Source organism: Dinoponera quadriceps, unplaced genomic scaffold, assembly GCF_001313825.1.
Source record: "Dinoponera quadriceps isolate SergipeBrazil2010 unplaced genomic scaffold, ASM131382v1 scaffold1146, whole genome shotgun sequence".
In the NCBI taxonomy this organism is placed as follows: Eukaryota; Metazoa; Arthropoda; class Insecta; order Hymenoptera; family Formicidae; genus Dinoponera; species Dinoponera quadriceps.
This window is the reverse complement of record NW_014555229.1, coordinates 139,151-166,913: the sequence shown is the minus strand read 5'-3', so window position 1 is coordinate 166,913 and position 27,763 is coordinate 139,151. Positions and strand designations below refer to the sequence as shown.

Genomic DNA, 27,763 nt, shown 5'->3' with positions numbered 1-27,763 from the left:
TACAGGGACTTTCGAATTTGTCCCGAACGCGGCGACACTGCTCGTACCTAACCTGTTCTTATCGCGAACTATTCGCGCAACTTTTGGCGCGAAGTGTTTGACAGCTGAGAGAAAGGTTAAAGTCAACAAGTTGCTTCTCGTGATAACTTACTTCGCTCTTATTTATTGTACCGTAATAAGATCGTAAAAGGATCGTCCGTCGGCTTCAATCGAGACGATGAAGTGCATCACTCCTGAAATTTCGTGGCATAATCGCGATCCGGTGCTGAGCGTTGACATACAGAACGGTTCATACAAAAATAGGGAAGGACAAACGTTTTGGAGAATCGCTACCGGAGGAGCGGATTATCACGTTTTGGTAATATAATTATGAATAACCACATCACCCCTGTCTTAGAAAAGATTTTATTCAAGCGTAGAGAGAAAATGTCGAAATTGAGTTTTCATTGCAGGTGTTGCCTTTTTTTTTTTTTTTTTTTTTTTCTAAACAGTTTTGACATCTCTTTTTTCTAAACAGTTCTGATCATGTAGTAGTATTGATGATAAACATTTTTCGTTAATGTTCCATCTAAAACGACTGATTTAATAGTGATTATACATTCAGGAATAATCCACAATGTATAATTTTAATGTTTCTATACAGATTTGGCACATAACAATAACGGAATGCAACGGTGTCACTGTGAACTATGTAGCAGACTTGGAACGTCATCAGAAGGCAGTAAACGTGGTGAGGTTTTCCCAGTCCAAAAAGATCTTAGCATCGGGAGACGATGGTTAGCAATTAATATACTTATATATTATTTGATACGCAGTTTTTTCTTCCTCATGTATAAATATATATATAGATTAATATTCATGTTAACATATTATTTACAGAATCTGTTATTATCCTGTGGAAATTGAAAGAAGGACATGACTATTCTCTACCTTCAGACACTGAAAATAAGGAACAATGGGCTTCTTGGAAAGTACTGAAGGGCCATATCGAAGATATTTACGACATCAGCTGGTCGCCAGACTCTAATTTCCTAGTTTCTGGTTCTGTGGATAACACTGCTATACTGTGGGACGTTAAGAAGGGCCGTAATATCGCGATATTATCAGATCATAAAGGCTTTGTGCAAGGAGTCTCTTGGGACCCTTGCAATCAATATGTGTGTACTATTAGCACAGACAGGTATGTGTTTCACTCTGTGTGTGTGTATATGTGTGTAAATTTCAAATTATAAATATCTTTTAAACTTCAACCCTGTCAATTACGACATTTTGCACACTTCAGAAATATCATTCGTACAATAAATTAATATTTGTAATTATTCGTACGAATGTTTGTGTGACAAAACTTACTGTTTCAGGCAGTGCCGTTTAATAGACATCGCCAAGAAGAAGGTCGTTCAGCGTGTTCATAAGTCCAAAATCCCAACGCCGCCGGGCCATCCGTTGGAAGGGAAGGTCGTCCGTTTGTTTCACGACGACACGTTCAAATCTTTCTTCCGCAGGCTAACTTTCACCATAGACGGCTCACTGATTATCGTGCCATCCGGAATAATCGAGCCGCAGGAGACCACCGGCAGCATATCGAACGCGACGATCGTCTTTTCCAGGCAAAATATGAAAGAGTCAGTATCCGGGATTTCCGCTCCGGAAGTTCGTTCCGGAAGGGGCGACCGCAACCTTAACGATCAAATCGTCCTTCTTTCAGGCCGTTAATGATCCTGCCCACTCAGGACGAATGTACCATAGCTGTACGATGTTGTCCCGTGTACTTTGAGCTGCGCAAGGACGGCCCGGTTTCCGTGATAGCGCTGCCTTACAGGATGGTGTTCGCCGTTGCGACACAGGACTCCGTGTTGTTTTACGACACGCAACAAACCTGGCCGATCGCCATGGTATCGAACATTCATTACGGTAGATTAAACGACATTTCGTGGTACGTTATTCTTTTATTTACACGGGAATTATCTCTTTGGTTTAAGTACATAATTCAAATAATAAGCAAAAATCTGAAATATAAATTAACAATAAGAATGGAAAGGAAAACAAATAGAGGAAGAAAGCAAAGTAACAAAAATTGCCGGCGGAAAAATCTAAGCTACAATAATAATAATATGAAAGAAAAAAGAAAAACAATTAATGAAGAGTTACCGGACGTAATCGCCGCGTTATCTGCCGTTCGAGTCGACTGGTCTTAAATTCTCTCCCATCTCTATCTCTCTCTCTCTCTCTCTTTCGTAGGTCCAGCGACGGACGAATCGTAATCGTATCCTCGAGCGACGGCTACTGTTCCGTGATACACTTCGACGAGAATGAATTGGGCCAGATTCACACGGTGAAAGAGCCTGTGAATCCGCCGAAGGAGATGCCGAAGAGCTCCGGCAAGAAATCTACGAGCGTTAAAGGCAAAAATAGAGGGGTCTCGGCGATCGACGTTGACGAGAGCGCGATGGACATCGATATCGCGCGGTTCAACGTCGCTAGAGCGAACGATCCTCGTCCCGAGAAGAAACCGGCCGAGAAGAAGAAGAAGAAGTCGTCGGAAGACAAGATCGTTCGGAATCACGGGCGCGGCGACACGGAGAAAAACAGCAAGCCGTCGACGGAGAAGACAGTGAACAAGTCGAGCGAGGAAACCGCCGGGGAAGAGACGGAAGATATCAAGTTGGTGTATCACGAGGACAGCACCGACGATGCGGCCAAGTATGCCAAGAAAGCTGCCCCTGTGACGGCCACCGTCGTCGCACCGATCAAGTGCAACAAAGCACCGAGACGAGTGCAACTGATAACCCTGTCGAGCCCGAGGGAGCTGAAGAAACAACAATAGCTCGTTGCGAAGAAGCAGATGGATCTCTTCCGAGACTCGTTGTTGCGGGGACGGTTTCGCAAGCTCTTTTCGCCAACGAACCGTCCGCCGGGTTTTTTTTTGTAGCCGCCGTTTACAACTGTTTTTATTATAATTAAGAATACACCAGGGGGAGGAGTTGCGAGAGAGCGTCTCGACGACGTTATTGTATAATACAGAGAATCGTGGATATATATTCCGAGCTGTAAATTGCACACACGTGTAGTTTCCTTCTTCATACATAAGCTACTTCATCCTTGAAGCTCGGGCAGGGAAGCCGCGCTCTTTTGTACCTTGAACCTTCTCGTTCCCTGAGAAACCCATCTATATAACCGGCCTGTATGTGTGTGCAGCTGTATGCGCGCACACACACACGCATACAATCGTCGTGCTATAGCAAGCATAGAGCGATCCGTGTCGCCTATGATTCCGCTACACAGATATCGCATATATATATGTATATATACATACATATATGCATATAGATATATATATGTGTATGTAGTGCTGCTGCTATTAAATGGCGAAGCACCAGTGATCAGACCATCGGCGAAGTCAGACAGTGATCGAGTCGTGCCACCAACCGACGCGCTGCTTGCTACCGGATACACACGACTGTAAAAAAAGAAAACATGGTGAGTGCCCGCTTTTCGTTTTCCCACTCGTTTTCGACGTCTCGAGTATCCTCGATTATCGCGTATTTGTTTCCGCGCGTTTGTATCGATAGGGAAAAAAAGAAAAAAAAGCTTTCCATCGTCCGAATTCGCAATCGAAGCGCGCGGGTTTTACGCGGAACGAGAAGAAGAACTCGTTGTCTCTCGGGTTGCTTGTGTGTTGTTCGGCAAACGCGAGAAAAGGATATTCGCTAATGTTAAACTAAAGCGTACTAAGAGCCGCTCTATCTACCGTTTTATTCTTTCATTGCCACGTCGATGTTTGAAACGGAGCCTTTCCTGTGCGCGCATTGATCCGCCCGCTAGTCGGAAAGAAAGAGAAAAATCGCGCGCGGTGAAAATGTACTTATGATATTTTTTCAAGAGCGAGATATTTGGAACTTGCAACGACGTCATGATGCGCGATGATGCGCGAATTCGTATAAACATCACAATAACAGGAATTGATCGGGTCCTTATATGACAACCACTGTCCCGAAGCGTTATAACATGCACGCGACATAAAGTAAACGAAACGTACGGCTTGGAAAGTATAATCGTAGCACCGCGTATTCCCGCGAATAAAATTTCTTCGAGTGCGATTGCAGAGCTTACAAGACACGACTAAAAGTTCGTTCGAGCGCGCGAATAAGGCGAAAGAGTCGAAAGAAAAGTAAATTAAAAGAGCTTAAGAAGAAAATTTAAAATAAAAAAAGCCGAGCAAAAAATATGTTCGGGAAGGATACACAGAAAAAAATAGTATTAAATCACACACACGCAATGATAGATATTCTCATATATAAATAAAAATATTATCATATTCTTAGATGATTCTTACAAGATTCTTAGTCTTGGACTGAATGCAAGAACTTGCATTGATACAAATTCAATCAAATCGAGATTAAAAATCTTGTAAGAAGATTACAATATTCTTGTTTACACATAAGAATATCTGTCATTGATTTAAAACTAATTTTGTTTTTCGTGTACACTCGATAAAATTTGCGGATTTACCGAGTGTAAAATTTCGTAAAAATGCTTAAATGTGTTATTTTTTCATCAAGATTTTTCTTCTTGCTTTTATACACCCTTTTTTTGATTAGTTGAAACTGAAATCTTTGAAACTTCGAAGGGAAACGTCGATCCGGAAACAATTATTTTTCGCTCTTATACTACGTGATTACAGTTCTTTTTACGTAATTCTTCTATTATACGTATAGTTCGAGAAAAATTCCCGATGCCTGAAGGTTATTGGTACATTTTTTAAACTACACGCGAAACTTGAATTACGTCGATACACGTTATAAATGCAAATTGCTTAAATCTACGGCTTAAATACGTGTAGTATAAAATCATCTTTTCCTCCTCGCAATCTTTACGATCGTCGAGATCTTTTCATCCTACAAAAAATTATTTTATCAAAATAAGCAGATAAAATGTAAAGAAGAAAATATGGCGAAACTAAATATGGTTAAACCAAACTCCTCGCAATCGCCGATTCAAACGTGATTCAATAAACAAGAAACATTAAGTCAATCTTTCGAAACATTGATTTTACGTGAAATTTATAAACATTTTGACATGATATTTGGTAAATATATTTAAACTGCAATATTCCAATATATTAAAATTATAGCATAGAAATATTATTCTTAACGTTTGGGTCAAACATTGTTAACAATGACGTTGTATGTATTAAAAATTACTTACTCGAAAACGTTACATGTTTAAAATGCATAAAACGTCATTGTAATAACGCTGTCTTTAGGATTTCTTGCTTACCGAGGAGCTTTCATAAAAAGAATTCCGATTTGCAAAGTGCATTTCTCGAGTGTGCCGGCTGAAAAGCGAACATTTCAAATGATTAATCAACGATATCCAATCATAACGATATTTTCCAGTCTCCTGCCATATTTGGTGATCCATATTCGACCCAGGTATTACTCGATCGTCGTGTGTGCGTGCCTCGTAAATGCGATTCCCTCACTCTCACACACACACGGGAGATCATCTCTTCGGCGAATCGCGGAACCGTGTCACATGCACGTGGCGTACAGTGCTTGACGTTCGATTAAGCTGCTATGGTTACAGCGTGTCAACCTATAAAAAATCGATTTTTACCGTCACATGCAGATAGAGAATGTATAATATCGCAGGAGTAGGAAACAACACATTGTCTATGCTGCATAGACCGGCGAAGTAGGCCGGCTATAGGCATGCCGATATAATTGTACACACACTTTTAGGACGCGGCTGAAATATTAAAGAGAGACACGTCAGGTCAAGGTGGACGCTCCTCCACCTTCACAGACGTTGTTGACGGCACTAAAGCACCGCTTTAGTCGACGATGTATCGGCCCCCCAGTCAGTAATCACACCCTGTTGAGCATAGTTCCATGCTCGGTCAATTAGGTGCTGTGCTCGACAGATCTGACTTGAGCTCGATCGGGTTTTTGGGGTAACTCTTAACGTGAAGGGCCTCCCTCTGGCGTGGAGCATACCGTTTGTTTCCCGTTCTTGATTTTTATTAAATTCACTGTAGCGAGAAATTCACCCGGATACGGCTGGACTTCAAATTCCGATGGTGATCGCTCGAAACGGAATGTCGGAATATTTTCGATATGAATGAAAGTCGCATAATTACTCGAAATATTTCGGGACGGAAATTTTGTATTCGAATAAGTCAAATATTTGCCAAAAAATGAGAGGTTCATTGCTGTTATTTCCGATCGATCGAGAGAAGTGCGAAATGGACGAATAGAAACAAATACTCAGACGGCGTGAAACCTACAGCCGGGATATAAGACGTCTTTAAGGCGTCTTAAAGTCGTTCGTAAGTAAGACGTCTTATGTCCTGATTTTAAGTTTTGTCTGGGTACAAACGGAAGAGAGAATTGATCAATTGTAAAGTTAAATTCCGTCATCCAGTAAACACCATTAATGTTATTCCCCATTTAACGATGTAATTGTTACATACAATACAATGTTATACTGCACTTACATCGTTGAGTGGGAAGTTATGACATCGATATAATGTTACTGTCACCCAGTGAACACCGACCAACAGTAATATAACGTCAATATTATAATTTCTCGCTCAACAATGTAATATAATGCAATATAACGCGTGTGTTATGCAACTGTTACATTGTAGTTATTGCTTGATACATGTAATTCGTTATACAATTCCCTAACTTGGCAAAATAAATTCTCATTCTCGTCAGACGACAGTTAGTCCGAGAACGCCCGTAAAGCAAGAATTTTGTCAGGAATACGAGAAGTCGAATGCGTTCTACCGGGATTTATAGCTATTAAATTTACACAACTATGGAGTATTCAGCCAAATTAAGTGTGTGTCTGGTGCAAGGATACCATTAATTAAATTCACGTTAATCAACACAAAGTGAACTTTGCGCGTGTCTCGACAGTATTGTGTTTAGCTATCACTTTTCTTGTCTGTATAATTTTTACCGTGTATGTTTCGAAGTGCCATTTTTGGTGTGCAATTTTTCACAAGTGTGTATCGGTGATTACCGTGCATCTGATCTGTCTAATCATCTGATCAAAAGCGAAACGAGGCTCTCTTTTCGCCCGGAAATGGCGAAGAAGGTAATTCACGCAAAGCTCTCGTAATGAGATTTGAACGTCGGTTACTCATTGTCGATTTGCGTGCGTTATGCATCGTCCTTTACGAGTTTATAAACGCGGCAGTGGCTGTCGTGAATATTTTACGATGCACGATGTGGCAATCGTGGCTAAACGTAGCACGATACAGTAATATGCGACAATACTGGTAATGGAATGGTCTCGTTCTTAACGTACGACATGTTTATAAGATCATTCACGATATTGAGACTACTTCGTTTACGTCGAACAATAACACTCAATCAAACAAATCGTAAATCGTATCCTTTTTGAATTTCAAATTTATCTCTCTACGTGTTGAAACGGAAAATGACGATAAAAAACTGTTTGCTGTTTGAACAAATATAGGCTGTATTAATTTTAATTTTCGTAAATCAATATTATCTTCTCACTATTTACTTCGGGAGAAAAAGGAAGAAACTTTGCGTTCTCTTTCGGATGATCTTTTCTCAATCGAAGGCATCTTTGGCCACTGCGACCCGCAATATCCGTTTGTTCTGATCCGCAGCGGGAATGCATATCAATTCACATTGGGCAGGCGGGCGTGCAGATGGGAAACGCCTGCTGGGAGCTCTACTGTCTGGAGCACGGCATCCATCCGGACGGGCAAATGCCCAGTGACACCACCGTGGGCTACGGGGACGATTCCTTTAACGCGTTCTTCTCCGAGACTGGCTCGGGCAAGCATGTCCCGCGCGCCGTTCTGGTTGATCTCGAGCCGACGGTGGTAGGCAAGTGTCTCGAATGCCATGATTATCTATCCACAGTCATAATTCGGTTTAAGTCAGCTTCCGAATTAGTGACGCATTCTTTATGAATTTGTTGCCAATTCCTCCGCCAAAGCCTAGAATATCACGTAACTTTATTCCTTTATTTATTTATTCATTAAATTAACGGACGTGAGAGACCTTTTGGCACACAGGTTGAAAGACGGAGGAAACTATACAAGATCGATACTAATATATAAGTAAAATTCTATACATTATATGCAAACAATTTTATAATTATTAAATAATTCGTACATTTAAAAGTTACTCGATTAGAGACATTACCGAGTGTTGCAACATTGTAAAATAAAATGTGCGCATATCGCTGGATTAAGATTAGAGATTTCGCGTACCAGCGAAGTTCTGTGATATCGATCGCCTAATCTTGATGCATTTTATCATAGAATATTCAGTAAAGTTAAGTAAATATCAACTAACACAGTAATTATGTCACTGTTACAATTCCCCACTCAACGAGATGTAATTACATACAAAATATGTTATATTGCGTTTACACGAGTTATCGAGTGGAAAATATATTAATATAATAATAATTATAACATCGATGTAGCGTCACTGTTGGTTCGTGTTCACTGGGTATCCCAGTAAGCGAGAAACATTAAATCAAACTTCCGAAACACTGATTTTACGTGGATTTTATAAACATTTTGAAATGTTTTATAAATATTCTGAAACTGTTATTTGATAATATAATATTCCTAAATATTAAAATCATACCGTACAAATATTATTTTTAATGTTTGGGTCGAATATTGTTAACAATGACGTGTGCACGACATTAAAAACTACATATTTGAAGACGTTACATGTTATAAAATAATATTGCAATAACGTTGCGTTAATGATTTCTTGGGTGTGCATCGCGCGTCGTAATCCGATGTAGGTGCGAGATAACGAGTCGTCTGCGTGAATATTTCAGACGAAGTTCGCTCGGGCACTTACAAACAACTGTTCCACCCGGAGCAAATGATCACCGGGAAGGAGGACGCGGCTAATAATTATGCCAGGGGCCACTATACAATAGGTATTTCGATTTTTTCTCGCTTGAGCTTTGAACACGAAGAACTCGTGCCGGACGCTTGCCGGAACGTTATCGATCAATAAATGCAAATTGAGAAGCGCATTAGTAGGGGAGGGAGAGAGAGAGAGGGAGAGAGAGAGATACGAATCTCTCTCGCGGGAAATGTGGTGTGTTAATTCGTCCTGCGATTCACAGGGAAAGAGATCATAGATCTCACGTTGGACAGAATACGCAGGCTGACGGAGCAATGCAAGGGCCTGCAAGGCTTCCTGATCTTCCATTCGTTCGGCGGTGGCACAGGATCCGGATTCTCGAGTCTGCTTATGGAACAACTGTCCGCGGACTATCCTAAGAAGAGCAAACTTACTTTCAGCATTTATCCTGCGCCCCAGGTAATATTTTCCGCGTGGAAAAATTGTGGAAAATTCTGTTTGAAACTTGTTTAGAAAATTCCGTTCGGAAATTCTGTTTCTAAAACTCGTTTAAAAAATTGTTTAAGATTTTCAAAAATTGTCTGAAATGTTGGCGAAGGTAATTTGAAACTGTCAGAAATGGTTGGAAAAATTCTGACGAATTCTTGAAGGAACTCAAGTGATATAAATCAGTTAGTGATAATATCCAGCGTCAAGTCGACGTCGATTCGATGTTGATTTCTCGCTGGACATCTAATAAGTAACTTAGAACTGCAAAATCCGTTTAAACTATAAACTAATTATACAGTGAAAGAAATTAGTCGTCACTTATCGCCTTTACCGGAAGTAACCGCTTTCTTTTCTGCTTCCTGTAGGTGTCGACCGCAGTAGTGGAACCTTACAACGCGATCCTGTACACTCATCCGACGCTAGAGCACAGCGAGGTGGCTTTCATCGTAGATAATCAGGTCTATAGATGAATTTAAAATCGACTTTTCTTCAGCAAAAACCAACCTTGCCGTCCGTCGCTCACGTTGCCTTTCAATTTTCCGCGATTCTCGACGATCAGAGACTACTCAAAAATATTTATAAAATATTATGTCGAAATGTCGATAAAATCCACGTAAAATCGATGCTTGAAAAGATTGATTTAACGTTTCTTGCTCACTAGACAGGTAATATAGCAATGTTACGTGTCTCTTTGCATAATCCGCGTATATTTTATTCGCAGGCCATTTACGAGTTGTGTAGGAGGAACTTGAATATCGATCGACCGACCTACACGAATCTAAATCGGCTAATTGGACAAATGGTTTCATCCATCACCGCCAGTTTACGATTCGACGGGGCTTTAAATGTCGACCTCACGGAATTCCAGACGAATCTCGTGCCTTACCCGCGCATTCATTTCCCGTTGGTAAAGCGATGCTCTCCTAATTAATCTTATCGATCTTAATGTAACAATTCATATATAAATTATTAATTTTACTATAGTCAAATTCAAATAATATAATTCTTTTATCAACGATCGCTAGTGTTGGATAGTATAATCGATTACAAATTTTGCTGCAAATATTTTGTATTTCGATCAATCTATGTCAGGCATTTTCATATATATTAATTAATTTTAATGATGTTACACGCACACAGGCCACCTACGCACCTGTCCTGTCGGCGGAGAGGGCTGGTCACGAGACGCTGACGATCTCGGAGATAACGAGCTCTTGTTTCGAGCCGAATCATCAGATGGTGAATTGCGATCCGCGTATGGGGAAGTACATGGCGGTCTGCCTGCTGTACAGGGGCGACGTGGTGCCGAAGGACGTGAACGCGGCGATCGCAACGATCAAACGGCAGAAGCACGTGCAGTTCGTCGAGTGGTGTCCGACGGGGTTCAAGGTAAGTCGGAGCAGCTCTGATTAAAAATACGAGAGAGAAAATATGAGATCAAGGAATGATAAAATGTATAAGATAATTTTAAGTCAAATAATTAACTCTTGTGGTATATCGCGTCATAAAGAAGTTCGAATGACGGTAAAACTAATTTCCAGTTTGGAAAATTATATGTTATTTATCTTACAACAATGTGTGTTCTCACAGATTCATTTTAATTAAATCATGTCAGGAGATATGTCGTCCGATTAAATTTCAGAATTTTATTAAATCCTGAAATTCAATCAATAATTATGTCCGATATTAGTAAATACTTGATACTAAAAAAAAAAAAAAAAAGTTGACCTTGAAATGGATTTGAATTATTGACGATGCATGTTAACGTCACCAAAATATGTCCCTCTACAGACCCTACAACTTTTGTCTGATTTCTTTCTATTTTGCTTTACTTTCGTTACAATTAAGGTGTCTCAATTTAAATGCCCCACCCTGTATACATTATTCTAGTGTATTTGATGTTTTTTTTAGAATTTTACTGGTAATATGCATTTATGTGTATCAATAGGTGGGAATAAACTATCAACCACCCACAGTCGTACCAGGTGGGGATCTCGCGCGGGTGGAAAGAGCAGTGTGCTGCCTCTGCAACACAACGGCGATCGTCGACGCCTGGGCTCGACTCGACCACAAGTTCGATCTCATGTACGCCAAGCGAGCTTTCGTGCACTGGTGAGATATTTCGCCTGGATGTAACATCTGCATTAGGAATGAACTGACCTTGTAATTAACAATGAACGAAGGGACAGAAATGAGCACGATGTAAGAAAACATTTGCAGGTTCGTCGGGGAAGGTATGGAGGAAGGTGAATTCTCGGAGGCGAGGGAAGATTTAGCCGCCTTGGAGCTCGATTACCGTGAGGTGCAAGAGGACGCTGTCAATACCGAAGAAGAGGAAGAATACTGATTGAATATGCTGTTACCATGTCGATTTAATAATCGTGTATGTCGTAATATGTTCTGATAAATGCGAACTCTTTAGTTTACCTCTCACTATTGTATACATTGTTGTTGTATACGTATATGTATATACATATATGTGTATATATATGTATATACATATATGTGTATATATGTGTATATATACAGACGATTGTATCTATACCAATAAATCGTTTATACATTCTATCAATCGTCTTACTGTGTCCATCTCGAAAATGGACACATATTATCATATCCATCGTTGCTGACTTTGATAAATATTAATTGCATGCTTGGCGATAAATATGGTCATCGCATTTTCAAATGTGAAATATTCGGGAGTTAAAATCAGATTATACTTAACGCTGGAGCTCACGGCATGTACGATTCCGTTTTTTATGTTAGTTGCACGTGAGGCATCTTTCCAGCTAATAAATTACTAGACATTCTTAGTTATTTCTAATGCTAATGTTTCCGCCTTGCATGCACCAGCATTCGGCCGGTGGCCTATCCACGCTGGAGGAGGGATCTTTAGGTTAGGTTATGCGAAGTTATGTATTTGTTACTGTTTTTTTAACTAACCGAAAATCAATGATCCTCGTGCAGAAATAGGTGACACTAAAAGACGCGAGACTGTCAATGTCTTATTAGCTCGTGATTCTTGTTAGTTTGTATTCTTCATTTAATTTTGCAGAAGGGGTAATATATTTCATATATATATACATCAAGTGATAGAATTGTTTTCTATTAAATATGTTGCCCGTATATATGGTATCAAAGTAAGTACACTTTCATACAAATGTAAGGAATATTATAAATTAAACTTGATGAAATTTTACTTCGGTTCCTAAAGAAACGTATAGTTTTCACGATGCATCAGTTACACGGTATAAAATAATTTATTACACTTACACGGTATTTTTGTAGATATAATATAAGACCTTTGAATGGAGTATTATTTCAATGGCTAAACATCAGTGTGAGATTTTGTTCCTCATCGGACTCCTCAGATTCCTCAGATTCTGATTCTGATACTGAGAAAGTGAAACGGGGGGAAACTTTCTTTAAGAGCGCAAAGCCTGCAACATCAGATAATAAAACTGATTTAGGAAGCTTTTTAAACAAGATGATACAAGTAAACTATAACCTTTTAGTTATTTTAATTATTCATCGTGCCTGGAATGTTATATGTTAGTTTGTATAGAGAATATTTTTTAAATAATTTTTTTTTTCAGGATAAAGTAATTTTAAAAGCAACTAAAAATACTCCCATAAGTTCTTCGATGCAAGTGGTAAAAGTTTTTTTGTCTTCTGTTACATTCTATTATATCTTAGAACGACTATTTTTTAAATGTTTTGTTTAGGAGCAAGAAGATGCAAAAACAAAAGCAACCAATGAAAGCGATTTAACTGAATTTATGAATAACATGTTAAAGGTAAAGTTATTGTCCTGAGATAAAAGAACAATTAGATCTTCCTCAGATGGAATTGTAAGTTAACGAATTTTGGTATCATCACATTTAGGCAAGGAAGTTAGAGAAGACTATCGATGTTGCCATACAGCCTAGGAAAAGTGCACCAAAGAAAGTAAAGCCTTTGTCTTACGGTAACTTGATGCAATATTATAATTACAAAACTATGCGGTTCAAAATCTTGACACTATTAAATTATATCCTTATGTTTAATGTAGAGAAGAAATTAATAAGAGCGGCTGAAGATGTGGCTGACAAACTTGGCGGAGATAAAGCAAAGACTACGTCAGATTTGCTTCAGAAAGTTCTTCAATATAAAACTGAAGCAGAGAAAAAAGACGAGCGATTGACGACAGGCACGGATCAGTACAAAGCTAAGGCAGAGAAAAAGGACGAACAAGTGACAAGAAAAAAAGATAGCACCAAATCCGACATAGATCCTATGGAATTCATGTATGTAGATATATACATACATGCATACGTACATATACATATATATATATATATATTCTTTATCTCCGCCAAGTTATATATATATATGTGTGTGTGTGTGTGTATGTATGTATGCATGTATATATATATAAATTATAAAATAGATAAATCGCATGTACCAAACGTGATGAAGAATTTTTTCATAACTCACTGAACGTTAATGTTTCCTCTTTTATTTATTACTATATTACTTTTCATATATTTAATAACAGAAAATCGAAGTACTTTGAAAAACCCAATCTGGCAAAGAATGAGAAACGAGAAAGTTCCATGAGCGAGAGACACTCGAAAAGTAAATCTGTTATACAAACCCTCCTGCATGAATATAACAAACAAGTGGAAACTAGAAATGTAACGCGGCAATTATCGAAAAATGATGTGCCCGTGCAGCAATCGAGGAAGAATGAACAGAGGAAGCCTTTCACCAGGTAAATCGCATGATATATTATTATCAATATTATATACTTTTTATCTTAATAAAAATAATACATAATGTCTGGGTCATCTATGTACTCATCATATGCAAGACGTCGGTTATTTTCATTCCATTCTTTTCCCCCACGATAGGCAAGATCTCAACATTTGGAACGGAGCGCCCAGTCAGGCCTTTGAAAATATGGGCGACGCTTCGCCGGACATACCAGAATTGAAAATGTGGGCAGCGTTAGAGCAGAGAGAGCTGAAAGCGCTCACGACTTATTCACCTGCCAACGTTTTCCAAGAAATGATTCTTTGGACGGAGCAAGGGAAATTATGGAAATTTCCGATCGACAATGAACAAGGTTTCATCTCATATAATATGCGATATCGTTCTATTTTTCTAACACTTGTAATACTCGGGGTGCAACCTCAGCTCACTCATTATTACTTCAGGAATGGAGGAGGAGCAGAATGTTCACTTCTCCGAGCATGTCTTCACGGAGCGTTACTTGAAAGGATGGTGTCCCACGGCGGGTCCCATACGTCACTTCATGGAGCTGGTGTGTGTCGGACTTTCGAAAAATCCGTACATGACGGTTCAAGAAAAAATCAACCACATTATGTGGTACAAAGATTACTTTAAATCTAAGGAAGAGCTACTGCAAGAGTTAGGAGCGATCAAGGAGCCATTTTCTGACACGACGAAACAGATTACACAGTAATGGAGTAAAATATACGATAAAATAATTGTATAGAATATATTTAGATGCTCTGCAATTTTCAAGTTTCGATGTAAAGAGAATCCTTGTATATCCTTACAGACGCATTTGAAGAAATAAAATATGTTGTAAACAGGTTTAAGATATATTTTCAATATCTTTTTATAGCAAATACTTACCTGAATGTTATTATTTGTTATAATTGTATGTTAAATACAATATTAATAATACATCAAAAAAAGGAACTATTCAGGTGATTCAGATGTCCATGGTTCTTCGTAATCTTCAATTAGTAAGTTTCTGTCCTTGGATAATTTAATTTTTATGCCGTTAACCGCAGGAACCATCGATAATATTTTAATTCTATTTACAACCAGAAGAGAAGAATTATCCAGACTTCGATGTAGAATTAAGTCAACTTCATCACTTATATCCAGCTGTAATAACATTTTTATGTATAGTATGTTAATAATATAAGATATAATATCTAAAAATATATATAAAAAATATGTTCATGTATGTTTATGCATATATATATATATATATATGTACAAATATAACAGATTATTATACTTGGTTGACAAATGTGTCTTACTGCATAAATTCTTACCTCTTTGGATTTTTTAAATATTTTCTGTCCATTCAAACGAATTTTACTTGCGTAAAATGCTTCATCTATTTTACTAAAAGCAAGGAATATATTACACAAAATATCATAACAAAATTATTTTTATTAATTATAAAAGAAAACATATATATAACACTAATCATATCAGAATCTTGAAGTTGAACTGTAAACGTGATATATGTCTGATATTAATTAAAATTAAATCAGGCATACCTGCGTGACATAGAAAATCCAACTTTAGAAATAGTATCCAATCGAATAGACTGAGTACTTATTGTGAGCACTTTTGAACCAATGGGTGCTTCTGCTTCTACAATGTCCTCTTCTTCGTCAGAAAATTCTTCATTCTGATTTTGCTGCAATATATTTCAAAAGAAATAATTCAAAAACGCATTTGTCTGCAATAGAAATGAAAGATATATGAACACTTTATTTTAATATACGAATAAATTACACGTACCTTCTTCTTACTGGACTTAAATCTTTTCACAACATACAAGTTGCAGTGATCTTGTGGCTTAGCATTGATATCGTATGTCGGATTTGATTGTAAACAGTAAAGCGTACGTGCATTGTTGTACAGAGATCTTCTAAAAATATTAAACGCAGCTCTGGACAACATGATAATTAAGTACTTTTAAACAGTTCGGATGATCCAAGTATTAATTACATAACCTATTTTACAATTAAAGGAATATATACAATTAATCGTGTTGTACCAAATTGTTCGCACGAGGTTAAACGCAACTTTATTTCGTACTGTTTTGTACTTTAGTAACTACACATGAATCTCATGTCACATAAGAAATTTTTATATCGTTATACGAATAAAGTCCGTTCGCTTTATCGTTGAACAGTATTACTTGAAACCGTCGACTATCGCGAGTTCTGATTGGCTGCTGCTTTATACTGCTTCGTCGTTAAGTTGTAAATTCTCCCTAAAGCCCGTATCAGACTACGAATTAGAGATTGAGATTGAATTGAAATTTGACCAATCAGTGCGAAGTGCATTAAATTTCACTAAATTAGAATTCAGTTAACTTTGCACTGATTGGCCAAATTCAATTCAATCGTAATCCCCAATCCATAGTCTAATACGGGCTTAATACGTGTCCGATTTCTTGAAAACAGTCAATTGCTGCGTTCAGAAAACACTAGAGATCAGTGGGCGGTCAGTGATCATTGGTCATTACTGTTAGATTCTAAAATTTAGGCCAATCATGTTGACGAATTACTCGACTGTTGTATTTTTTCCGAACGCAGCCGAGGTGAAATGTAGCGAGCCGAGAGGAAGTGCATACACCATTTTGTCCGTCATCAAGGTAAGACTCGCCACTTTCCAGACAATTAAGCTATTAAATTGCGATTCTTCGCGAGTGTTCCGTCGCCTGCGCGTCCATCCGGTCGTTATAAATAACAGGAACGTTTGTCGACTAGGCAGCAGTATCGAAGAGACGACCAACCGTTTCCTCACCGTTGATCATCAGCGCAGTCAATCGGTCTCTGTTCCATCGGAAGCTTCCTTCGTCGCCTCGTGCTTCTCGGCCGTGTTATTTGTATTTTTCTCTCATTCAGGAACATCACTCTAGAGTACGATGCCAAAGAATAAAGGTTAGTAGAACCACCGTTTGTTTCACCACCGATTGTATTCGGCTTTCCCGTTCGCATGGCGCGATTATTCGCCCAGGACGATCGTATTGCGTTTTGTGTTTTCTGCAATGTGGCTCAGAGTCGACCTAACCTTGTAATGTCAAGCTTTTGATAGAATTCCTTTTTTCTGGTCTTGTATGTTGTGTCGGACTCTGTGCTTTTCTTCTTTCGGTCAATTCTCATCCCCGCAATCTTCCCGTCGGTCCTCGTTGTTGCGAGATTTTATCCTCTGTTCGCAGGAAAGGGAGGTAAAAACAGGAGAAGGGGTAAGAACGAAAATGAAACCGAAAAGAGAGAGTTGGTGTTCAAGGAAGACGGACAAGGTGAGGTATCAGTGCGCGGAAATACGATGCGTTTACATGTATACATGTGCGTCTGACGCTGTTTATTCTTTGCAGAATACGCTCAAGTTACAAAAATGCTGGGTAACGGTAGGCTAGAGGCGATGTGCTTCGACGGGGTGAAACGATTATGCCACATCAGGGGGAAGCTGCGTAAGAAGGTGTGGATCAATCAGGGTGACATCATATTAATTGGCCTGAGAGATTATCAAGATGCTAAGGCAGATGTTATATTGAAATACACATCTGATGAGGCGCGTAACTTGAAAACTTACGGCGAATTCCCGGAAACTGGTGAGTAATATCGTGTCGCATGAGTACTGTAGTCGACATTATGAAATGTGTTCCGATACAGTTCACATGATGAATTTAGTTTGCGATGCAACTTGTATCTTTGTTACTAAACCGGAATTGTCGTTTACTTCAGTTCGAATCAACGATACGGTCACTTTCGTGGAAGATGGGCTCGACGAGGACATTGAATTTGGTGATGAAATTAGTAATGATGATGAAGATGATGTCGACAATGTAAGTTTTTGCACAAATCTCTCGACGTTGTTTTATTTTCGTAAATTATTATCATTACTATAATTAGCTTTTATTCTTTAGCTTCATTAGACCTAATTCTTCCAGTCTTCTTCTACATTCATATGATGTAAAATAGTCAGCTGTTCTGTTAACCATTAACGACAGTGAATTCCAACCGGACAAATGAATTTCATGCTTTACATGTATAATTTATGATGACAAATATAATATATTATTGTGTTTGCAGATCTGATGACCTACAGTATAATAATAATAAAATTATTATTATTATTATAACGAATAAAAATACATCACCACACAGAATATGCATGGGGACAACTATTCATTTCACGAGATGCAATTACACATCAAATTCTCCCCCTATCGAGTAGTCCATATATCTTCCTGTATTTAAAAATAAATTGTCAGTTTATGGGTGACACTGTGTTCCGTTTTGAAATGTTGTAGTGGATTCTGATGTGTTTTGTAAATTTTTGTATTAACACGAATTTATATTTGCCGGCAGTAAAGAGAGATCTCGTATTAATTCCGTGATTCATCATACAATTGCTATGTGTTTCAGTTGCAAGATAATACACGTACAAATATATGTTTACACACATACATATATAAATAAAAATCTTTTTACATTTGTATTACATTTTTTTTTTCGCGATTAACACAACCACTACATCAGCAGAAACGACACAGGTGTACGCCATTGCTTAAACGGGAAATAGAACCATCATCGTGTATATCTTAGTGAATACTGTTTTGTATGCTTTAACGTCTCACTTGAGGTGTCCGTCGGAACGTATATGTGTAATTAGATCTCCCTTTAGTGAGATTTCGGAACCGGATCGAAGCGAAGGATTGCCGTAAGAAAGCACGTATTACAGCGTTCCGGTCGTCGTGCGATTTTTTTTCTATCGATTTTAACGATTGTTTTACCGACTTTGGTCGCGGCGGATCGACGCTCGTTGTTAATGGCGTGCTGAGTGTACTCTGCGTTTGCGACGAATGCGACAACGCGAAAGCGACGATAACGTGTCCGCAGGACGTTTTCGTTGCGTATCAGTGCAATCGTTCGGGATTTCAGCGTGTTGTCCGTCGTTTGTATCGAGAGATCCCGTCTCTGCGTGGAACTGCGTAGAATACCGCCTGCAGTTGCGGCTGTTAATGCGCGACGAAGGGAATGGAAAGAGATGGAAACCAATTTTATTCCATTGTATTTGTATATCGTATGCGAAAATCTAATATGTAAACGCCGAGAGATGTTTCAGAACTGATTTTGCGTGTGTTTCAATCAATTAAGCGGGGACAGGTTGAAGAACCGCGGACCTCTCTCGACATTCTCTCTCTTTCTCTCTCTGTCACGACGAATAAAGAATTACGTACGTTTAACGAAATGCAAAGAGCGAACTACTTACCATCCCTTCGTCCTTTTCCCACGACTCCGCCCGAAGCGTCGTTCGGAGAAGATCAAACGTTATTCCGCCGGCCACGTTCTCTCGTAACTCCGTCAGTTGCAATGTTGTCCTGATCTTCAAATTTTCTTCGAATCTAGGTGGATCCGACGTTTCTACGTGTTCTCTTTTCTCCTCAAGTAATCATACGCGTGCGCAAGGCTGTTCACCTCGTCTCAACATTTAGGTCTCTGCGTAGCCGTTGCTCGACGATTGTTTCTTGCTGAGATGGCTTAGCTTGAATGCCTCGACCGGACATGATACATGCGCGGGTAAAAAATGTTTGCTTGAATTTACCCGACAATGAACCAACCAAGCGCGCTTCGGTCGAGGGAAACAGAATACCCTGGTTCTTGCCAAGTTCGGTCCTTACAATCAGAAGTCCTTCGGCCGAAATGCGTTTGGTTTGTTCATTGTCCAGCGAGTTCAAATAAATTTACCGAAGGTTAAAGACGAAGGAAAGAGTGAGACGAGCGCTTACACATACTCTTTCTCTCTCTCTCTCTCTCTCTCTCTCTCTCTCTCTCTCTCTCTCCTTCTCTCCCTCCCCCCGTCTTTCTGCCGGCGTACCTTCGCCCTTCCCCCGCAGAGAATATCGTGATTCAGAGATGCAACATTTTATTTATTTATGCCGCTGATAGTTCTATCACACAATATTATATAGTAAATTATAGTCTCTCTCTCTTCGTTTTCTCTTCTTTTTTGATATATCTTGACGCCATGCAATGCCATTGTAATGTATAATTTCTTTAATGCTATCATAGTGTTAAGGAGAGGGACACGTAATTATAGAGTACAGAGGGAAATGCTCTTGGCTGCTTTCACGTGTCACGTTGCCCGCGAAAATCAGGTTGTACAAAAGTATGTGAGAGATATATAAAGCGTCGACCGGACTTGATTGGCACGTCAATGCCCCGACGACGACGATGAGCAACGGCGGCGGCGACTGTGTCGATATAATGCTATACACGCAAAAATACACCCGGACAGCACGAATGTCCGAGATGTCTCGGAGACATCTAAAGGACGTCTGAAACGAGCAGAATGTCTTTCAGACACCCTTAAGGCCGGTATTTATAGTTCATAGTTGGATCTCATAGTTAGACTGGCTTAAGTTCATCTTCAGGTGTTCGTAGCCAATTGAAGTAAGCCATACAGCATCTGAAGATGAACTTTAAGGCGGCCTTAAGTATAAGATCTCACTATGAATAACGGCCTGAGATGTTCTTTACACATTTTTTTTTTGAGAATCTCACACGTTAAGTCAGAGTCAATATATATAAAATATATATAAAATATATATACAATTTATATATTATTTATATATATTTATACCGACAGCGTAAAACAATATCAAGCATACTGCAAGTTGCACGTAGAACGTATACGCATATGTCGTTCGTATGCGTAACAGTTATGTTACATTTCCCGGTGTAATGTAATAATGTACAAGATGCATACCGCGCGGGAAATATTCCTTTCTTCGTTCGAGCGCGATCGAGAGAGCACGAGAGGTGCACGCGGACATCGTCGACGACAGCATTGAGGTGCCAGCGCGTCGCGGCGGTCATTTCGTAATAATGAACTATATTACTAAATGTTACGACAATACATGGGAGCATATTATTTTATTTTGATGCGCGTGTGATTGTGCCTTTGGTCCTTAGGTCAGATAGGCTCTAGGCAAGTCTATTAAACGTATTATAACAGTCATCATAGATATAATAATAATTTATAAACTTCAGATGCATAATCATATATCTTTCAATGTATCATACATTAATATAGAATACTTTATTTAAATTTTTTTTCTTGTGTGTGTGTGTGTGTGTGTCTTCATATAACGTATACATATACATATATATTGGACATACAATGTGTGTGTATATATGTATTATATATATTCCAATACGACACATACATATATATATGTATATGTATATTATACGATCCCCCCCCTCCCCTCCCACTTTTTTTGTGCTCATTAAAATTGTGTCATACACTGAAAGCTAACACCGCTTAGGATATATTGAAAACGAATCGTTAAAATTTCGAACAACATAATCTCCGCATCGTCCGCGCGCGGTCCCGCTTTTATTTCATTATTATAGCTCTGCCGCGTTTTCTCTACTCTACTTCACGTCGATTCACGTGGATGACACAACACCGATGAAACCCACCCCCGATCTTATACAAATTAACGAGCGTAACGAGTTCCTTCCTTCTTTCTTGCCTTTTTTTTTTGTTCAGGGGGCTCGCTATATAAATAAAATATTCCTGTTAGAATCTTATAATTATTACAATCGTATCCATAGTACATTTATATAAGTTATACGCTAAGAACTTATTATATATACAATTAAAAACTGTTAGGAAATATCCCTTTTTTAAACAAGTTAAATTTACATTATATCCCGATGCATAAAAACATTTATATCGCTCGCTGCTAATCGAATCAACGGTAAGCGGCCGCTCGTTTTTCGCATTTTTCCCGTCCTCCACCCCCCTTTTTTTGTTCTTTTTTTTTTGTTTATTGCGCCGGGACTCGCGACTGAGTCGAGTAACAGCGAGAAACTTTCCCCATTCCCTCTCAGAAACTTCGTCAATTGTTCATCGTCGAAAGTGTGTTAATGAAATATATATATTTATATATATATATATTTTTTTTTTCATATATATATATTGCCGACCTATTAAGCGATGTATTGCGCGGATAGAGATATACAACCATCCTAAAGCTTAAACGGACTATTCTCGCGAGAATCTTGCTAGCCTAAAACGATCGCGGTGATATCGGCAGATCGTTCGCCCGAGACGATCCTTATCCTGCTGCTGCCGCACTCCCTCCTTGTTCGCGCGTTTCCTTCTTCCTTCTCCGCACCATTCTCGTCCTTACTCTTTCCATACTCTCACCACCACCTCGTCTCGGCTCACCACGTTCGCCTGTCTTTCCTTTTCCTCTCCTCCTCCTCCCCCTCCCCCTTCTACCTCTCCTCCAATTCGCAATCGGCTTCGAACAACACGAGAAAGGCGTTGTACATGGACGGGTTGGCATAGTGAAGACTAGCGCGGATCGGCTAGTCGGACTAGCAACGACAATACACAACATCATTATCATCATATCATCGCCATCATAATCATCATCGTCATAATCATCATCGTCGTCGTCGATTGATCGCGCGAGATTGAAGAACGCAAAGAGTGTAAGGCAACTGAGCGGAACGGAAAGGCAAGCAAATCCGAAGCATAGGCCATGAGAGAGCGTGGTAGTTTGAAAAATCATCGTGCATGCTTGGCGTGAAGCGCCCCGGAGACGACGGGGACGTCGCATGGGTCCCCTCGGCGTCTCCGCGGCTCTCTCTAAAGGTGTGTGGAAATCGAGAACTCGTCGTCGTCGTTCGACACCCGAGGACGCGTCGAACCCTCGCGAGGATCGGTGGCTCCCGAAGAAGGTCGACTCTCTTCGACCATTCGGCTTCGATTCCTCCTCCTCCTTCCTTCGTCTCCTTCTCTCTGTCTCTCTCTTTCCCTCATCCCGTATCTCTTCCGTCTCGCGACTCCGCCCTGAAGAAGCATCCAGTCGCCAGGCCCTCTTAGTGGTCCTTCCTCTCCTCCGTCATGAACGTGTCCATGATCTTCTGCATTGATTCTCGCAGCTCGTCCGTACCGCCGGTTCCCGCGGACGTTATCGTTCTCGTCTCCGTTCGCGTGGTCGTCGTTATACTGCAAAAGACACGGTAATCCCCTGAGATCACGCCAGTCTCGTCCTCTCCCGTCGTTTGTTTAATTGCTCCTCGCCTACGTCGTACCGCCGCCCTGGAGTCTTCAGGCACGTAAAAGCTCTCTGAGAAACGTAAACTTCACCCGGCTACTTTATTTCGGGGCCCGAGGTCGAGGTGCGATCGACAGTTGTTGGTTGTGCGGTTTTCAACTAAATTCACCCGACGACGATCGTGTAATGTTGCACGTCGGGACAGAAAAGTGCGGAAGAAACTCTAACACTACGTTTTGATATACTTGCCTTCAGTACGTTATATGAACAAATATATCGGACCGGTCGAAAAGTTCGGTTCGAGTTTCGGCAGATGTTGCATCACACACGTGTGATGCAGGCAACAATGTTGATATAGTGTTCTGTTTATATAAAATAGTTCATTACATAATTATATGTAATATTATATATATATATATATATAGTATGTATAATATTGTATGATATATACAGTACAATACACGCAATATATATTACATTATATAATTAAATTGTAAATTACACAGTATAATTATATAAAAAATTACACGCGCGGTAAAGTGACATTTTACTCAAAGTATCGAACAGAACCCTCCGACCGGCTCAATACACATTAGATTCGTATATATACCTTTCCTGCGTGACAGGATCCACCTCGATCGTTGTCGTTTCCATGAAGGATGGCTCGCTATGTTGCAAAAAGTCAGATTCTGTACAACAAACAAAAACAAATCAAACAGCTGCCCCGGAGGCCTCCGCGTCGCGGCGGATTTCGCTATCTTTGCTGCTGCTTTACATAGAGAACAAGGACGAATCGTATATATATATCTCTCAATTTTACATCATGCCCAAAACAAGGGGGGTAATACTAGACACATATAAAAAAAGTCACAACATCGCTCTAAACATTTGACGATACATAATATATATATATATATATATATATATAATATATATAATACGCATTTTCACTCAACCAGCCAAACTATATGCAACCACTTTCCTTACAAATTCGCACGGCATCTCCCTTTTTATCCGTTTTTCCGTTCATTTCTTCCTTCTTCTCCTCTCTGTTTTTTCTTTTCCTTTCATTTTCTTTCTTAACTTTCGCGCGGATGTGTGGATCGCAGGAGATATATGCCTCGCGTGACTTCGACGTGTTCCTTGTGATAACAACCCTTTACTGCGGTCTACGATACTCATTTTCTCATATACTGTGATGCTAATTACTTTGATACGAGTGCTACAGCAAGCTGTAAATCATCAAACTTGGCCGAATTCCTATGTCTTCAATCACATGTCGCGTGGCAACAAACGACCAATTGGGTTCTATACCGGTTATCCGAGGAAGAATCGTGATACAACCCGGACTTTACGCCAGAGTTGTTCGACGATTTGTCCCGGACACCCCGTGTATTCCCAACAGACGAGAAGATAACGAGTAAACGCAAAAGGTAATATCACGTCAATATTAATAATTTCCCACTCAACAATATAACTGTTACATATAATACATGTTATATTATATATGCATTGTTAAATGTGGGAAATTACATAACATTTGTGTGACGTTGCTGTTGACTGGTGTTTACCGGAAAGCTGTGCGTACTGCTTTTGAGCCCTGAATAGCGAAAGGGAATTTGATGTCTTTCTAGTCTGTAAGAATGAAACGATCTGAAAAATTCGACTTTCCCGAATTCTGCTCGAACAATCTCGCGATATCTCACTATTTTTAGCTCACACACAGCACTCTTCGGTCTTCCATTGAGACGATTAACAGATACAAATACAGATAATTATCTCGTCGTCTGGACAATCGCTTCAGCGATCGAAGCTACGTTTCATAGGAATACAGCACAGCGGTTGTAACAGCGCTCTCGGGACGAACGCTCGTATTTTCCTGCGGTTAATCAATTTACGATCATGTTATAACTGAGCAGTATCGCAGTACGTACTCCTCAGTATGATTGTGCTGCGCACAGCGAGCTCGTGTGAAGCGCTGATGAAGGAAAAAGCCGCTGAACAAAGCGTTTTAGCAGTTAGTCGTAAGAGATATATATAAGTACTCAACGTTCTCGATACAACAGAAGTATAATACTACGATAAAAACTCAAAGTGGTGTCCCCTCGATAGCTCGGATTGAATAGCAGATTTGAACACGTTTTTAGAGAATATGTATGTGTGTGTGTGTGTGTGTCTGTGAATGTGTATATGTGTGAGAGAATTTGGAAAAGGTGCATCACCGGCCGAATTGTTCGAGGTGAGGACTCCTTCCCGATGGTGGGAACGAATGTTCAAATTAAGTTAAGATGCGATCGGAAAAACTGGAATATCCTTCATCCCGCAGAATGCACTCTGATGAACCACACGATGAGCGAGTAATCAAATGAAGAAATGTAAATACATATTTATAAATACGTAAATATCGTTAAATACGTTTGTACACGGTGAAAAGATCTGGATGCGTTCCGGTTGAGGGGAACAGAATTTCTGGTCCTTACGAACGAAAAATGCGGCTCTTATAATCCCGAAATTCTGTCCCCTCCAACTAAAATGACAATCTGCTTGTTGCCTCTTTCTTAACGAAACCGAACTTTTTTTCCCGTGTATATACATATTTTCATATATTTTGATATAAATATATTTATATGTGTATATTTATATATCTCTCTCTAAAAGGGTGAAAAGTATCTCCCGAAGCAAGCTGGCGAGATAGGAGGGGGTTCGGCGAATTGGCCACTCGGAACGGAACTCCCGCGAGGACACGAATCCCTTCTTCTTACGACCCTCCACATCGCGATTCCCGACCCAATCGTCCTCCTGATGTTTTCACCGTAGTTCCGCGAACGGACGCTCCGTTGAGACTTCACGACCACCTTTGCACGGGGTCTGTACTAACTGCATCCAGTTAGTATTGTTAGACGAACGGTCAGACAGTGCTGGGAGGAATTTAATCGCGAGGAGCTCGTGGTGTGACGCGCGGGAGAAGAAAGAATGTTGATGCAGGTCTTTCCGCAGGGAAGGAATCGCTCGGGACGAGCATATCGAAGACGCGTTCGAGGATCTGCCGACGCAGCTGCACTCGACTCTCTCTTGGACGCGAGAAGAACGAGCGAAGCGGAAATATTGTAGTGAAGATTATCACAAAATTTCGTAATGCTGAGGCATACCGGAATTATAACTGAAATTACATATGCGTTGTAATCTTTTCAGTGACATACACAATGAAATGCATCACCAGAGAGATTACAACACACATCGTAGGTTCAGTCATGATCCCGATATGCCCGTCTTGCGGGATCGGAGAAAAGGAAGATTCGAGAGAGGGATTCGTTAAGAAGCTGCAAGTACGATCGGTGCAACACAACTCGCTCTTTGTCGCGGAAGAGAGTAACGGAGAATTATCTGGTGCCGTTCGGGAGAAGTAGTCGTAATACTCATCCACACAGATATCGACCAGATCCGGAGCCGTTCTCCTAAGACTTTTGTGTGTGTGTGTATGTGTATGTGTGCTTACACGTTTATGATACGTACATATACATACATGTGTAAAGATTACTTACATGACGATTCGCCTAACAATCCTAACACGTGACTAAAAAAACACGACTGTTGGTCCCTCTACATTTTAGCTTTATCTTGAGTTATTGTCAGAAGAGAGAGACAGAGAGATAGAGACAGATAAGTAGATAGATAGATAGATAGATAGATAGAGAGAGAGAGAGAGCTAGAGAGGGTAAAGGTGAGTTATTAGAATGTTCAAGAAACTAAAAGGAAGAAATAGAAAAGAAGAGGGAAAGAAGGGGGAGGTGAAAGAGAGAGAGAGAGAGAGAGAGAGAAGAGAGATGGGGAGAAAGAAGAATAAGAAGAAGAAGAGTATCGGAAGAGAAGAAAAAAAGACGAGAGGAGGGAGACTAGGAGCTCGTTTTTCGATACGATGCGAAGGGTGTTTTCGTGCAACTAGGCGTCAGACACGTCTTTCTCAAATAAGATCGTCGCAAGGAGGATCACCGTGTCCTCCCTGCGCTGAGAACAGCTGCGAAAAACGCAAACTTAAGTTTGGTAAGATGCAGAGATGCGGTGTCATGCGGGGGTGTCAATGTAAAAAAAAAAAAAAAACTCATGCAGCGCATACAAACTGGACGAGCTTCAGAAAAAAGAAAGCTTGCGGAGCGAGTTCCCCTCGCTCGCGTTCTCGAAGTTATTACCTGTTCTCATGGCGGTAAGTTACTTTCATGCGTGTCACGCACGCATGACGTATTTTCGGTATCAAGAGTAATCCTTCGTGTTTGTGTGTGTGTGTGTGTGTGTGTGTGTGTGTGTGCGCGCGCGCGCGCGTGTGTGTGTGCATGTTAGTAGAAAGATCGCAGCATTTTTTACTTTGGTGAACCCTAGAACATATTCGACATCCAATTAGAAAATTGATCTTCTGATAATTATCAAGAAGAAATGAAGGAACAAATTTTCCCATTAGATTAGACGAATGTGTTGAGAAACTCATTAAAGAGAAAAAAGATGTTGCGATCTTATTTCCACTGACTATATATATATATATATATATATA

At 39.8% G+C, this 27,763-nt stretch overlaps 6 protein-coding genes across 12 annotated transcripts in view; 4 read left to right on the top strand and 2 right to left on the bottom strand.

The window, feature by feature from the left end:
• The first annotated feature begins 65 nt into the window (after nt 1–65).
• Nucleotides 66–3,094, top strand: LOC106743585 (chromatin assembly factor 1 subunit B). The gene is made up of 6 exons (XM_014617581.1): nt 66–358; nt 644–776; nt 880–1,180; nt 1,359–1,622; nt 1,706–1,933; nt 2,239–3,094. Exons 1-6 carry the CDS (start codon nt 218–220, stop codon nt 2,822–2,824), a joined length of 1,653 nt encoding a protein of 550 aa, XP_014473067.1. The 5' UTR covers nt 66–217; the 3' UTR covers nt 2,825–3,094.
• Nucleotides 3,095–3,414: 320 nt separating this feature from the next.
• Nucleotides 3,415–11,821, top strand: LOC106743600 (tubulin alpha-1 chain-like). Its single transcript, XM_014617598.1, has 9 exons — nt 3,415–3,477; nt 7,649–7,871; nt 8,848–8,952; nt 9,145–9,341; nt 9,737–9,829; nt 10,093–10,278; nt 10,512–10,760; nt 11,320–11,483; nt 11,592–11,821. Exons 1-9 carry the CDS (start codon nt 3,475–3,477, stop codon nt 11,716–11,718), a joined length of 1,347 nt encoding a protein of 448 aa, XP_014473084.1. The 5' UTR covers nt 3,415–3,474; the 3' UTR covers nt 11,719–11,821.
• Nucleotides 11,822–12,237: 416 nt separating this feature from the next.
• LOC106743582 (28S ribosomal protein S31, mitochondrial) lies at nt 12,238–14,974 on the top strand. Of its 2 annotated transcripts, XM_014617579.1 has the most exons (10): nt 12,247–12,267; nt 12,427–12,511; nt 12,660–12,867; nt 12,968–13,024; nt 13,097–13,168; nt 13,257–13,338; nt 13,423–13,657; nt 13,909–14,124; nt 14,264–14,478; nt 14,570–14,974. In XM_014617579.1, the coding sequence occupies exons 2-10, from the start codon at nt 12,486–12,488 to the stop codon at nt 14,836–14,838; spliced, it is 1,380 nt and encodes a 459-aa protein (XP_014473065.1). In that variant the 5' UTR covers nt 12,247–12,267; nt 12,427–12,485; the 3' UTR covers nt 14,839–14,974. The 2 variants fall into 2 exon arrangements, with proteins under 2 accessions (XP_014473064.1, XP_014473065.1); XM_014617578.1 differs by having other exon boundaries at nt 12,238–12,511.
• LOC106743583 (uncharacterized protein C6orf203 homolog) lies at nt 14,861–16,348 on the bottom strand. The gene is made up of 4 exons (XM_014617580.1): nt 15,924–16,348; nt 15,677–15,819; nt 15,446–15,518; nt 14,861–15,272 (listed from the first exon to the last, which is right to left on the bottom strand). The coding sequence occupies exons 1-4, from the start codon at nt 16,083–16,085 to the stop codon at nt 15,081–15,083; spliced, it is 570 nt and encodes a 189-aa protein (XP_014473066.1). The 5' UTR covers nt 16,086–16,348; the 3' UTR covers nt 14,861–15,080.
• Nucleotides 16,349–16,752: 404 nt separating this feature from the next.
• On the top strand, nt 16,753–19,391 carry LOC106743597 (eukaryotic translation initiation factor 1A, X-chromosomal). Its single transcript, XM_014617596.1, has 6 exons — nt 16,753–16,785; nt 16,901–17,074; nt 17,353–17,436; nt 17,512–17,748; nt 17,882–17,982; nt 18,230–19,391. Exons 2-6 carry the CDS (start codon nt 17,059–17,061, stop codon nt 18,233–18,235), a joined length of 444 nt encoding a protein of 147 aa, XP_014473082.1. The 5' UTR covers nt 16,753–16,785; nt 16,901–17,058; the 3' UTR covers nt 18,236–19,391.
• A 2,331-nt stretch (nt 19,392–21,722) lies between these two features.
• The window catches only part of LOC106743577 (ankyrin-3-like), a 116,212-nt gene continuing 110,171 nt past the window's right edge, over nt 21,723–27,763 (bottom strand). For 5 of the 6 annotated variants that reach the window (XM_014617568.1, XM_014617567.1, XM_014617555.1 and 2 more), the window contains 2 exons: nt 23,831–23,909; nt 21,723–23,171 (listed from right to left, as the gene is read on the bottom strand). In XM_014617568.1, the coding sequence (XP_014473054.1) occupies nt 23,042–23,171; nt 23,831–23,909 (209 nt within the window). In that variant the 3' untranslated portion in view covers nt 21,723–23,041. The remainder of the gene's footprint in view (nt 23,172–23,830; nt 23,910–27,763) is intronic. The other variant, XR_001374377.1, reaches the window with a different exon arrangement.